The 15308-nt window shown below is 41.2% G+C and overlaps 1 protein-coding gene across 1 annotated transcript; it reads right to left on the reverse strand.

Moving 5' to 3' along the window:
* Positions 1-238: 238 nt before the first annotated feature.
* Positions 239-13157, reverse strand: srsf6a (serine and arginine rich splicing factor 6a). The gene is made up of 6 exons (XM_034171718.1): positions 12943-13157; positions 11972-12132; positions 9194-9366; positions 7138-7340; positions 6937-7008; positions 239-1426 (listed from the first exon to the last, which is right to left on the reverse strand). The coding sequence occupies exons 1-6, from the start codon at positions 13047-13049 to the stop codon at positions 1000-1002; spliced, it is 1143 nt and encodes a 380-aa protein (XP_034027609.1). The 5' UTR covers positions 13050-13157; the 3' UTR covers positions 239-999.
* Between the last annotated feature and the right edge of the window lie 2151 nt (positions 13158-15308).

Genomic DNA, 15308 nt, shown 5'->3' on the forward strand with positions numbered 1-15308 from the left:
TTTTCTGATAGTCTTAACTTGAATGTCATGGAATAAGTAAGCAATAACCTAATTAAAATAAGTATCAAGTACATGGTAGTTATTCTTCCACCTTAATCAGGCTAAGAGGTCCTACTGGAGTCTGAGCATTTTGTAACGACAAAACAGCTGTAAGATATTAAACACCATAATCTAAACAGTCTTAGCATAAGGGCAATGGTGGGATTATTCTTGGTTTAAAGCAGAAACAAAGCGAGACTTGAGGCTCCAATGGAGAGCGCTTTATTTAAAATTGTGGGGTGGGGGAAGAGAATCAAATGCAACCAAACACAAATGGCAATGAAAAGAAAAATTTCCAGACTGCTCACATACTATATGTACAGGAGGTTAACAGAGACAACCTATAATGTAAATGTTGAAAAATGTAAAACAGCCCAGTCTTGGAAATGTCATAAACCACTGACGTACACTGTAGAGGGGGTGTACGAAAACAAGTTAACTTTTTATGCAGAAATCAATTATCAGGGTCTGCAGTAGGCTAATCACAAAACTCCATTATCTGCAGCCAAACTACTTTCCTCTTATAACCAGTTTAACAGGTACAAAACAAACTAATTGGTAATCTTCCAACATGCTGTTTAATTGCAAACATTATATAACTTCACTGCTCACGTAGATACGTCAGAATCGGGGTGGGGCTTTATTATCAGTTCTAGTCTAATAAATGCTTTAATTGAACTGTCACAAGCTGCGTGAAATTTTCAGGCCTGGGGGCGGAGGGGGAATTGTGACAAGTTATACCTACCAGTTCAACGTTGACTATGAAACGTATAATGGCAAGAAAAGACCAAGCTTATGACAGAGGATCTCACTTCAAAGATATTCATGAGAGAAATCTGACAGTTCCATATTTAAGACAAGCGCATCAGTGAAGGAGAAATGTAGACAAAACAAGCCACACACCAGAATGACATCAACGCTCAATATGTACAGCAAGAGGATGTCCCCGCTCATGTTCCACTAATCCTGAGAGGCTGACCGAGAACGAGAGCGAGACCTCGAGCGGGACTTTGAACGCGAGGCTGAACATTTCTCTCCTGATTTAGATCGGCGATCATCCTGTGGGGACGGGGAGCGAGATGCAGATTTAACCACACGCTCCTCATTCCCATTCTCCATTGGGGACACTGAACGACTGCGGGACTTCTTGTCACCTTTATCCTTGGATCGGCTACGAGAATCTCGCTCCGACTTCACCTTGGACTGACTCTTTGAGCGGGACTTCGACTTCCGTTCAGCAGAATGGGATCGCGATTTGGATTTCTGGGAGTGAGAGCGAGACCTGCGAGTGCGAGAACGCGATTTGCTTCCTGCTGACTTGGACCGAGATTTTCCGTCTGATCCGGAGCGGGAATGACGACGTCTCTTGTTGCTACGGGAACGAGACCTGCAAGCAATTAAAGATGTGTTAACTCCATGTTCCTAACTGCACAGGGTCAAACACACAGCTGTTGAGAATCTAAACATTCTAGCTACCTGCAAATACAGCGCAAAAGTGACCGTCCACTTTTTTTTAGTGCTGGAAATAAAAATCCCATTAATTTTCTCACTGACATTTCACAAAGTCATATAGCATTTTAAGCCTTGAACCAGCAAATCAACTATGAGATCAATCATAACCATAAAAAGAGTAGATCTGGATAAAAAAATAAAAATAAAGGAGAGAAAGGTAAAGTTACAAGATTGTGGCTGTGTCCCACAAATCTCTTCAGGCCTCCCCCCTTAAGACACAGCAGAGGCCACAACAAATCATTCTGAAATGTTATCACCTAGCCCACAGAGCCTTGTGCTGTTGTGTCATTACGTTTCCCGACACTACCTCCTATAGCCTGGCAACCTTGACGGCTGCACACATCAAGCTAGCATAGTGGGCTTAACCTGTAATTTAGCAATTTTTTTTAGTAATAATTATGCTTTTTGTATAAATATTACAAATGGGGTTGAGTGATCATCAGCCTGGTCGATTCAGAATTTTTTCAGATATTGTATTGGGTATTTCTAATGGCCGATATGCCAGTTCATTTTTGCAGCGACTCACCAGTCACCAAGTTCCACCTCAACGCATACAAAAAAAGTTCGCCAGTCAGCGACTTTAGTGCCCAGCCCTGTCAACGGCACAGATGAAAGCAGTATATGTCAGGCTCTGTGCTTTAATCGGTGTAGAGTTTCAGTTCAGAGTCAGCCCGGCAGGGTGGGGGACCACTTCATCCAAATCCTTCATTAAACAAATGCTGCATTCTGTCTAACAGGAGGCAGCACGTGAAGGTGGAGGACATGTCTCCGACATATGGTCCACCAGCACACACGCCCCAACCCCTAAAGGCTGCATTCTTTCTCCTCGACTCCTCTCTCTGTACACCAACAACTGCACCTCTAATAATCAGTTCAGGTGTTTTTGTGGACCGTGTGGTGGTTCTCTTAATTTGGCAATTAAGTTGCAAGCAGTTTATTTTCTCAGTAATTATACATTGACCCTCTGGGGGCCAGGATATAATTGGCCGTTTTGACTACTTTTGGTTTTACCCTCATAATTTACTTTAAAATAAATATATACGAGGGCTGTCAATAAAGTAACAGTCCTTTTTATTTTTTTCAAAAACTATATGGATTTCATTCATATGTTTTTACGTCAGACATGCTTGAACCCTCGTGCGCATGCGTGAGTTTTTCCACGCCTGTCGGTGACGTCATTCGCCTGTGAGCACTCCTTGTGGGAGGAGTCGTCCAGCCCCTCGTCGGAATTCCTTTGTCTGAGAAGTTGCTGAGAGACTGGCGCGTTGTTTGATCAAAATTTTTTCTAAACCTGTGAGACACATCGAAGTGGACACGGTTCGAAAAATTAAGCTGGTTTTCAGTGAAAATTTTAACGGCTGATGAGAGATTTTGGTGTGTAAGTGTCGCTTTAAGGACTTCCCACGGTGCGAGACGTCACTCAGCGCTCTCAGGCGCCGTCATCAGCCTGTTCAAGCTGAAAACCTCCACATTTCAGGCTCTATTGATCCAGGACGTCGTGAGAGAACAGAAGTTTCAGAAGAAGTCGGTTTCAGCATTTTATCTGGATATTCCACTGTTAAAGGAGATTTTTTTTTTAATGAAAGACGTGCGGACGGGTCCGCGCGTCGGGACGCAGCCGACGCGGTGCGGCGGCACAGGAAAAACACCTCCGTGTTGATAACCATTTGTAAAATCCAGGCGGCTTTTGATGGCTTTCAGTGGACTGAGTATATGAGAAATTGTTTAACAGGCAGGACATGTTCCAACATGTTTCAGCCTTAAGGACAAGGAATTCCGACGAGGGGCTGGACGACTCCTCCCACAAGGAGTGCTCACAGGCGAATGACGTCACCGACAGGCGTGGAAAAACTCACGCATGCGCACGAGGGTTCAAGCATGTCTGACGTAAAAACATATGAATGAAATCCATATAGTTTTTGAAAAAAATAAAAAGGACCGTTACTTTATTGACAGCCCTCGTATACACACACACGAGGGCTGTGCTAAAAGTATCCGACATTTTTTTCAAAAACCATATGGATTTGAATCACGTGTGATTACATCAGACATGCTTGAACCCTCGTGGGCATGCAAGAGTTTTTTCACGCCTGTCGGTTACGTCATTCGCCTGTGGACCGTCTTTGGGTGAGGAGTGGCCCACCCTCTCATCTATTTTTTCATTGTTTAGGAATGGCTCAGAGACTGCTGCTTTGTTTGATAATTTTTCAAAAACTGTAAGGCACAACTGAGTGGATACCATTCGATAAGTTCAGCTGGTTTTCGGTGAAAATTTTAACGGCTGATGAGAGATTTTGGTGTGTAAGTGTCGCTTTAAGGATGGCCCACGGCGCCTGATGGCGATCTGCGCTCCGAGGCGGCGGCGTCTCGCTGTTTCAAGCTGAAAACTTCCACATTTCAGGCTCTGTTCACCCAGTAAAGTCGTCAGAGAACAGAGAACTTTCAGAAGAAGTCGGCATGAGGAGTTTATTCGGACATTCCACTGTTAAAGGAGATTTTGTAATGAAAGAACGTGCGGGCAGAGTCGCATGTCGGGCCGGACCCGACCGCGGGGAGTCGCAACAGGAAAAACACCTCCGTTGGAAACCTTAACGGACTGTTAAACAATTTAAACAATTTTACAATTTAAACAATTTAAACGGCTGTTAAACAATTTCTCAGATACTCACTTGCTGAAAGCCATCAAAAGCCGCCTGAATTTTACAAATGGTTTTCAACACGGAGGTGTTTTTCATGTCCCTGCGCAGACGGATTTGCCACGTCGTCATGGATCCGACTCGGCAAATTCGTCCCCACGTTCTTTCATTACAAAATCTCCTTTAACAGTGGAATGTCCGGGTAAACTCCTGATGCTGGCTTCTTCTGAAACTTCTCTGTTCTCTGACGACGACGACCTGGGTGAACAGAGCCTTAAATTAGGATGTTTTCAGCTCGAAACAGCCAGACAGACGCCACCTCCATCCTTACAGCGAAAGAAACTCCACAATCTCATCAGCCGTTAAAGTTTTCACCGAAAACCAGCTGAATTTCTCGAATAGTGTCCACTCGGACATCCCTCACAGGTCCTGAAAAAAGTTTGTTAAAGCAATGCACGCCGTCTCCAGCAGCGTCTCAGACAGAGATTACGACGGGCGGGGTGGAGCACTCCTCACTCAAGGCCTGCCCACAGGCGAATGACGTCACCGACACGCGTGAAAAAACTCACGCATGTGCACGAGGGTTCAAGCATGTCTGGCGTAATCGCACGTGATTCAAATCCATGTAGTTTTTTTTTTTTTTTTTAAATAAAACTGCCGGTTGGTTTTATATATATATATATATATATATATATATATATATATATATATATATATATATATATACATATATATATATACATATATATATATATATATATATACACACACACACACACACACACACACACACACAGTAGTGTTCAGAGTAATAGTAGTGCTATGTGACTAAAAAGATGAATCCAGTCCACAAAATATTCCTCTATTTCTCTTTAGGCCAGCTGATGTGTTCTTTGGCAAATTGTAAGGAATTCTTGCAAATAAATTAGCTTCACACAGGCGTCTTCTGTCACAGCACTTACAGGTAACTCCAGACTGTCTTTGATCATCCTGGAGCTGATCAGTGGGTGAGCCTTTGCAAATTCCAGTTATTCTTATATCCATTTTGATGGTTGTTTTCCGTTTTCTTCCACGCATCTTTTTTTGTGTCCATTTTAAAGCACTGGAGATCATTGTAGATGAACAGCCTATCATTTTTTGCACCTGCGTATAAGTTTTCCCCTCTCCAATGAACTTTTTAATCAAACCATGCTGTTCTTCTGAACAATGTCTTGAACGTCCCATTTTCCTCAGGCTTTCAAAGAGAAAAGCATGTTCAACAGGTGCTGGCTTCATCCTTACATCAGGGCTGTGAAATGAAAATTGTGAAATCCGAGGAAAATTTGCAGGGTGCGTGTGCATGTGTGGGGGTACAGCCCCCCAGGAGCTAAATTTTTATCTAGTGATACTTTTTCAGCATCTCCAGGAAGAACAAATCTCAAAATTAGTCGATATTTAAATGATCCTATATTCAACCTTTTATTTGACCTGTCAATGATCATGTTGAAATAACAGAATATATGGAAGTAGGACCTGGAATGATTTTCCTTTTAATTGTAAACCAAATTATGCATTAACTCAGAACAATTCAACTAAATGAAATTTATGAAGACTGAAAAGACTGTTACAGCATTTCAAAAACCACAGCTAAAGCTTGTAGAATATTTGGAAAATCATGGTAAAATATCAATAACATACCTTATAGTAAAAAGTCACATATTCTTGTGTAAATTCATGCAGCCTTAATCCATTCAAAGCCACAATATCTTTTTTACAATGAAAGAAAGTCTAGATTAGTGAAAAAAGTCACAATCGTGTCTAAAATCCTGTTTGAACAGCAGAATGTTTATTTTCCATGGAGAGAAAAATTCTTACCGTGTTTCCTGAGAGAGCAATAGTTCACTTTTCCCGTTTATCTTTCAGGTGTGTTGATGAAGCCAGTGACAATTCCACGGATTCTTGTCCTTATAAGACTTTTTCAAACAGTCTCTCGCCATCTTCTCTCTGTGCGACGTCGGTCCGTGACACAAACATGCTGCACAATTCTTCTTTTAAAATCTTTAGCGCTCTAAAAGTTTGGGATGCCCAGATGCTAAGTTTAGCTTAAGCGTTGCCGCAGCAACCAACCAGTCCCGCTTCCTCGCGGATCCGAGGAAACTGATTTGTATCTTAACACACAGATCAGTGTCCGTGGACTTATAAAACCTACACAATGTCGTAAAAAAAGGGAACGCTTTGCGATAAGCATTTTAAAAACTCAGTGATCACAATTAAAGAGTACATTACTAACCCCCCGATGAAATCTGCGGAATCCCGTGGAGTTTTCACAGCCCTGTTACATAGGAGGCACCTGATTCACACGTGTTTATTCCACAAAACTGACAAACTCACTGACTGAATGCCACACTACTATTATTGTGAACACCCCCTTTTCTACTTTTTTTTTTTTTTTTTTACTAATAGCCCAATTTCATAGCCTTAAGAGTGTGCATATCATGAATGCTTGGTCTTGTTGGATTTGTGAGAATCTACTGGTACCTTGTTTCCCATGTAACAATAAGAAATACACTCAAAACCTGGACTATCTTTTTAGTCACACAGCACTATTATTCTGAACACACATATATATACACACACACACACACATACATATATAAATATGAATGGGATTTTGACTTCCACAGCTGCACTGTTGAGCTCTATACCAATATTATTAAATTATCAAGATGACAGCCAATAAATATGATCTACAGTGTAGTTTCATTCTTACCGAGAGCGTGATCTGGAGTGACTCCTGGAGCTTCTATGGCTCCTGCTACGGTAACGATGACGGCTACGAGACCTACAAAATGATTCAAAGTAAAACAGAACTAATGCAAACAATTCTCCACAATTTTTTTTTGTGCTGAACAGAGCTCATACAGATAGAGAACCTGCACTTCAGGACAATGCAGTACTTGAACCAGCTCACCTGGAGCGGCTTCCAGAGTAGGACCTACGTCGACGGGGCTTGTCTTCAACCAGACGGATCTTCCTTCCATTGATATCCGTGCCATCCAGCTTGTCCAACGCCCGCTTCATATCCGAATGAGTCCGGAACTCGATTACTCCCTCATTGGTGCGTTCCTTGTGGGCATCTGCATATGTCACCTCTCCTGCCTGACGCATAAAATCCTAGTGGATAAAATATCAAAATAAAGAGACAAATGAATCAAGATGCAGATACTAAATTTATTTTGATTTAATGCCTGAAAAAACAAAAAACATTCATAATAAAGTTTGTCTTGAATTTATACAATTTATAAAAAATTCACAGTAGTTGTAGAGGTACTCTAAAGTACATTTCAAATACAATGAAGCATTTAAAATAAATAAGTCCATATCACTGTCAGTGTGTTAATTACATACTAGTGTATACAATGTGGGGAAACAGCATACAGTGTAAGGGGAGTGGGGGCAAAAATGCCAATATGAATTAAATGCGCGTGTACATATTTTTACCCCATCTAAGCACAGTGAAACTTCACATATGACCATGTCAACCAGTCCTTTTCATCTATTGACAATTTTACACTGTCCACTTTGTCACTAGTTAAACACTTTCACATTTCCACAAGATATGAAAACTTGTGGGTTCCAGGCCGTTTATAAACAAAGAAACGGGAGAAAACATAAACTCCGCCCAACCTTATTGGTGGAGGGAAAATAAAGTTTGGTGAGCTGTTATTTGGACCCATGACCACATGATGGTAGTGATGCATGTTTGTTGTAATCTACGTAAACTTAAAATACATTTTATCTTAATGAACACTGGAGTAAAAACTGAAAAACTGCTGACTAATGTTTAGCCAGTTTTAAAGTAGACCTGCAATGAAATAAATGGTCAGATTTCAGAAAGAAATAGCTGATATGTATTTATAAGACCCTTGTGAATGCAGTTAAGTAAATCTGTAAGCCCAAATTTGTAATTCAGTGGAGAAATCTTCGTTTAAAATTTGCAGCTAAAATTTAGCCCTCTGAAAACAGTTTGTACAGCCATATCATTTCCATGACGTCAGGGACAACACGACGCACTCCCGCCTTCAGTCCGATGCCGCATTGAAATTGATTTTATCTGTTAGTAATGTTACTTATACACGTCCTGGTTTCAACATCCAAAAGTAAGCTGCAATGAATGTGAGATACAGATCTGTGTGCTGAGATCAGCAACGACATCGACAGCGGGCGCCGTTCTTCCTCTCCCGCTCTCTGCCTCTGCTGCGCTTATTAAGTCTGCGGGCTCGTTAACCGCCGACGCGGGCCACTCACACCCCCTGTGTCTGCTTTGCAGCCGGTGTTGTGCCAGATTCAGCGCACAACACCGGCATCACCTCTCTGTCTACTGAATGGAGCTGCAGCACACTTGGCACAAGTCCTGAGATTACGCTCGCTGTTTTAATGCGAAGCGGCCGGTACACCTGTTGCTGCAAGGACAAACTTCTTGCGGCAAAATCCACAGCACCGCACGTCTCGGCAATCGGAGCCACAGAGCTCCATGGACGCTGAGACATCTGAGATTTTCATTGCAACACCACTCAAACGGGTGTATGAAAAAGTCCCCCAAAATAATTTTCAAGCACAAATAAAAGAAATGTGTACTCACCAAACATGCCGCAAGACAATATGAAGTTTTTAAAAAAGTAGATCCTTCCGTATAAGACAAGAAAAAGGTGCAGATGCAAACTGACGTAAAGCCACAAATTACAGTTGGCGCGCAATGCATGCTGGGAGAGAGGGTCTTCTCCGTGACGTCTTGGCAGTGTCCATGATGAGAGGGACAGTTTTGCGGAGGGCTAAATGTTAGCTGTAAATTTGTCATTTTTAAATGAAGATTTCTCCGTTGAATGACAGATCTGGGCTTCCAGATTTACTTTACTACATTCAGAAGGATCTTATGTGTAAATGTAAGTCATTTTTTGGTCCAAAGATCTGACTGCATTTATTTCAATGCAGGTCTACTTTAAAGGTTAATGACCATAACCATTTACCTTCAGGTCTTGCCAGCTGCAACGACTGGACAAGTTCTCCACAATGAGCCTAAACTCAGTACGGACAGGTGGCCCATACTTATCTCTGCCAGAACGGCTCCGACTGCTGTAACCTCCGCCACCTCCACCACCACCGCCGCCGCCACCACCACCGCCGCCGCCGCCGCCACCACCTTTTAAAAACAACAAACAGTAAAAAATTACGTAATAGCAAGACAGCTAAGGAACACACAGATCTACTGTCTGGGGTATCAAGTCAACACAAACCAGGGACTTGCCAGATAAAGTCCAACATGGCAAAAGCTACACTTAAGGAGTTCCTCTGGTCCCATATTCATCTCAACTCAAAGCCTTATATAGCTCTAAAAACCACTGAATTTTCTTTAGTTTGCATTTTGAAGTTCTTTTCTTCTGCTAAGAACACAACTGCATCTGTTTCCAGCAATACAAAGCCTGTCTTTCTCTAGTGTGTCAGACTGTGATGCTTTAGCTGCATAAACAAAGACAGTGATGTTCTTTCAAAACCTCTGAATCCTCAAACAAAAGGAGGCATCCACAAAGGCTGTAGTCAAAAAGACACTGTTCCATCTAATTTTAATTTTTCTAAATAATACTGACACATAGACCAATTTATTATTTTAAGCCATTTGACCGGGTGTCAGTCTGCATGTTTTTGCAGTTCTCACTTACAGCATTTCTTTTGTTTACTAGAGCCGCTCCACTTATGCTTGGTGTCAACATAGAAACCAATGGCAATCCTCACCATCGCCCTTGGTCTATTGGCAAAAGGCTGATGTCATCATGGCTTCCGGTTAGGTCAGCCAAGGATCAAGGGGGGGCAAAGGTCACACACACATTGTAAGGTGAAACCCAAGGCCAAACGGGACAGGCAGTCATCTTAGCCAGTCATCTTTAGCCTCAATGGACTCAGCCTCAGCCCGCAACTGGACTCTTTCAAATTGAAACATCAAGGACTTTTGTTAATGTTGAATATAAAATGTATACCAAAATTAAATACACATTTCACATGAAAATAATTTACTCATTATGATTATGCTACACCTAAGCTTGCTCATTGGTAGTGACATTGTAAATAAAACTGTTCTCAGGTGCAAAGAAACAAAGTTGCGCCTTCAAAACATAGCCCCAAACCGAGATAAGAAAAAGTTATTCAAGAGGGCTTTACAAGCTAAGATGTAAATCTACAAAAAAAAAAGTCAGGATAGCTTAACTAGCTAAAATGTAAAGGCTACACACAAGATATTTACTCCACTTATCCCATTTAAAGTAATTTTTCCCTTAGTGTTAGTCACCAACTGTATTTACACTTTTCCAATTCATTATATGCAACAACCTATTAGTTATACATGTACACACAGCCATAAATAAACACCACCATGCTAGCAAAATAAACTAAAACCAAAAATACAGTGGCACTGGCCCATATTAAGCTGATGACTTTCAGTTTACATATTTGTGTACATACAAGGTTGGGTAGGATTACTTTGAAATGTAATTCAAAAGTAATCAGATTACAAGTAATCCAAATGTATGTACATACATACATGTAATCCACATATATTCCTTCAAAGTAATCCTACCCAACCCTATGTACATACCAGTTTACTTAAAATTTGTATCCTATAACGTTACCAATGTTGAGATTTTACATTGGGCTTTATTCTTTTTGAGATTAAATTGTTAGATGGTTCATCAGCTCCTGACAAAGCACCCTATCATTTGTAGCACCAACACTTAAGCCCCTTTCACACCGGGCATGCTTTGAGTTGCATCATGACGACATCAAGTTGATGCAACCTAGCGCCGAGTTGATGTAGGCTAACGCCACAATACTGAGAGGGGCACAAAGGGCGACATGAAACACGCAAAAAATTAAAAATGTTTAACTTTTTTCTGCACTGAGCACAGGATGCACAAAGTAGTTTCCTCGCAAGTTGAGGCAACTTTAATGGTATTTAACGTGACTGGATGCCACACCCATACAATATAATGCTATCTAACGGCAATCAATGATTCCTGCTGTGCTCCATTGTTGCCGAACTATAAATCACACAGGATTGTTCAAGTTTTTATACCGTATACACAATGTTGTGTCACATGTGCTCAAAGAGCACATGTGAACAATTTAGAAAAACTCATTGCAGCCTGACTGCAGCTCCTCGTGCTCACCTCCAAGTTCTCTCACAATTGTGTTAAATAAAGTCCATCAAGTCCTGCTCACAGACAAGACTGCCAGTGACAGGACTTGTCCACATCCAGTGTAACTCCTCACAGAGGGCATTTCCACCTCCGCTCACGGACGCTTTGCGCACAAAGCCAGCAGCAGCTCCGCGGTCACAGGAAGAAATATAAACTAGAAGAGAAATCGAGCGCACATCTGCTCATTACAGTCTGGCTGCACAACCCCCACCCTGCATGCAACTGACGCAGACATTCCTGCATTATTAGATACACAGCATACGCAACTCAAAGCAGGCCTGGTGTGAAAGAGGCTTTAGAGAGAACTTCATTCTACAAGTGAACAAAAAGGGAGGGGAAAAATGTGGTGGTACTAAAATGGAGCCCTAGTATCCCATCAAGCTTAACTGCCCTTGTTGCTGAAGTCTACAACATTAATATAGCCACATATAATTCAAGATTTCCTTCTCTATCAAGTCACTGATAGTGACAGTCTCTTAAGAACTCTCTGTGCAATCCACATGGACACCTCACTCCAGGGGGAAAGGGGAGAGCAATCGTGTAAAAGACTGCACTTACTGCGCCCACCACCCCAGTAACCCCCACCATAGCCATCTCTGTCTCGTCGTGGGCCCCGGGCATGCTCCACGATCACCCGCTCTCCACACAGATCTTTGCCGTTCAACTCATAAACTGCATCGTCTGCATCTCTGTTGTCATCAAACTCCACAAACCCGTAGCTGGGGGAAGAAGAAAGATTTGAAATACACTTTCAATGATCAACCAATGATTTTGACAAACATTATTATTTTTAGGAATTAGTGTAAAATAGTAGACAAAGCTTTGGAAGAACAATGTTTCTTCGTATGGCTGTGGACGGGCAGTACCTCAGCGCCCTCTGGTGGGTGCTTTTGGCCGGTGAAAACACCGCCGAACTCGGTACAAAATGCATGTAATTTGGTCACATTTCAAAGGGGTCAGGCTAGTCAATAAAGTCAATTTAATGTACAACGGTTCATTTCAGGTCAGCTTGGTGTATAAATCTAATCGTTCCAGGCAATGATAGCTGTCAGCTGACTTCGGATTGGTTACTTGGCCGGAGGTGACGTTACCCGCCCTCACCCATAAATCTGCACGCATGTCGATAAGAATGGGTTTGATCAAACACAGCGAAACAAGTCTCAAAGTACTGAGATAGTTATAATATTGCGGTATAGCAGGCAGCAATAACACTTAAAAGCTTTTAACTAAAATCGTAACTAAACTAGCTCAACTCTTTGGTAATTCGCGCTAAGTTAACTGTTAGCATTAGCCGGGCCTACTAACCCACCACAGCAGAATCCACAAAGACGCCATGTTGGCCATGCGACATCTTCATAGTTTTAGCACAAAAAGTACATTTATAACACCTAACATGGACAATACCACAATTGCAGTGCATTTCCTCGCATTTACCTGTCGATTAACTACATAAATTAAACCTTTCGTTCAAGGAAAGGCATTACATTTCGCTAATCACGCTTGACGCCTTCTAGATGAAAAACGCTCACCCATTCTTTAAATCAATCTCCAAGAGCTTTCCATATCCGCTGAAAAACCGCTGGATGTCTTTCTCGCGGACTTGGTAGCTCAGTCGTCCAACATAAACGCGCGGCATGTTGCCTTTTGTTCTTCTTCTCGACTGTTCTTCGGGGAAGCAGCAGCGCCTCCAAGCGAGTCTTGGCCGGTTCGGGCGGTCGTCTTCTTCTTCCCGGTTTTCTACAACAGCGTTTTAGCGCATTACCGCCACCTACTGAGCGATGTCTACTCAGTCTTCGTCCAACTAATCACAAAACTGATGTTGACATTTTGTCCGATTAACTTCAGGGCATAAATGACAAGGGTGAAATTTCAAACTGTGCAAAATTTTGCTGAAAACCATACCAAAACATTGCTCATCTTAATATTTCTTAAGAAATATAGCTTGCACTATCTATGGGCCACAGTAACTCTTAAATATAACGCAAAGCTAAAATACTCTCGGCTGTATTAGCATAAAAATATAAAACAAAATGTGACCTTTTGACATCTTAAAATAGGTCAAGGTTAGCCATCTTTGAGCTTGTCCAAGGTCTGTGTCCCAAGAATGTTCCCTGTGAATTTGAAGACCTTGGCAGCAATATAGTGGAGCAGATAACTGTAATAATTGTTCATTTCTGGAAACAAGCACCAAAATTGGCACACGTACACCTTAGACATTACTCTTTTGTAAAAGCACATTAGCCACCTCAATTTTCAATAGGCAGCCAGGTAGGGGTCAAAATTTAAAAATGCTCCAATCAGGTTGAAAACTATACCACATTATTTGTCTGATCATGAAGATTCCTAAAGGGTACAGTTTGGACTATTTATGACTGAATATTATGGAGTTATGGGGTAAAAACAGCAAGAATGGTGACAAAGGTCAATTTCAGTTTGTACAGGGGTCCAATTGCTCCAATTTTGGTAAAAAGTGGTACAAATTATTGGTTGCATTGATAGGATTAACAAATTGAATAGTTTTGACTGTGTTGAATGCTTGGTCTGTAAGGTAAAGGTCAAACAATGTCGACGTCCATTGGATTCTATGGCATGTGACATATGTTACCCGTAACATGACAACTAAGCATGACACATCGTCCAAACTATTCTTTTTTAAAACCCTATTAACTCAACCAATAATTTGCATCATGTTTTACAATAATTGGAGCAACTTTAACTTCACCATTCTTGCTGTTTACCCCATAACTCCAGAACATTCAGTCATAGTCCAAACTATACCTTTTTGAAATAGTTATGATCAGACACATAATGTGATATAGCTTTCAATATGATTGGAACATTTTTTAATTTTGACCCCTGTGCAATTCTTCATTGACCCCTATTTGGCCCCCGATTGAAAATTAAAATGGCTAATGTTATTTGTCTAAAATATATACCAAAAGGTATACACAGTCAAATTTTGGTGCTTGTAACCAGATTTGAACAATTCCTCTGCAAATATTCTGTTATCTGCTGCACTAATAGGACTGGACCTATGCTGAGCACAGACAGATGAAGGGATGCAAGGCCTTAGCAATACCCAATGACCATATTTTGGCTTCAGTTAAAAATTGCTGATTTAAACTTATATAAAATTGTTTGGAAAATAAATTCAAAATGAGAATTTCATGCACTATTTACCTTGTTTTATATGAAATAGATCAATTTGGTGTGATGGGCATGCACTGACCACTTTCCCCCTGACACCAATGAAACCAATGTAATTTTGGTTTTTTTTTATGAATAATTTGAATCCACCTTTACAATAATCTAAGCATTTTATTGAAATTTTTACCTCATATGACACTTATTATCCCATAATCATACATTAGATAGGGGTTAAAGTTGCTTCAATTTTGGTAAAAAGTGATGCAAACTATTGGTTGAGCTAAAAGGATTAATAAATGGACTAGTTTTGAACATGTTGAATGTTTAGTCGCTCACCAAAGTAATGATCAAACAAGGTCAACGTCCATTGGATTCTGACATTGCAGAATGTGATAACAAAGTGAACGATTTCTTTTTAAAACCAAATTAGTTCAACCAGCCTCATGGAGTGTGCAGCCAGTAGCCTATACTCTGAGTGCTAGTCTCAAGCCAGGATAAATGAGTAGAGTTGCGACAGAGAGGGGCATCCAACGTAAAACCAGCCAACCCAACTAGGTTGAGTACAAATTGAATTTCCATTCCGGATCAGTTGAGGCCCGGGTTAACAACAACCACCACCGGTGCCATTGCCCAGCAAGGTGTTGGCAGAAACTGGGCTAAGAAAAAGAAGAAGTGGAGGATCACATGTCCACAGACTGCCGGAGAAGAGGAAAACTAGAAGGGTGGAATTGAGAGTTGGACCTTTGAA

The sequence above is a fragment of the Thalassophryne amazonica genome, chromosome 6 (assembly GCF_902500255.1).
Source record: "Thalassophryne amazonica chromosome 6, fThaAma1.1, whole genome shotgun sequence".
NCBI lineage: Eukaryota > Metazoa > Chordata > Actinopteri > Batrachoidiformes > Batrachoididae > Thalassophryne > Thalassophryne amazonica.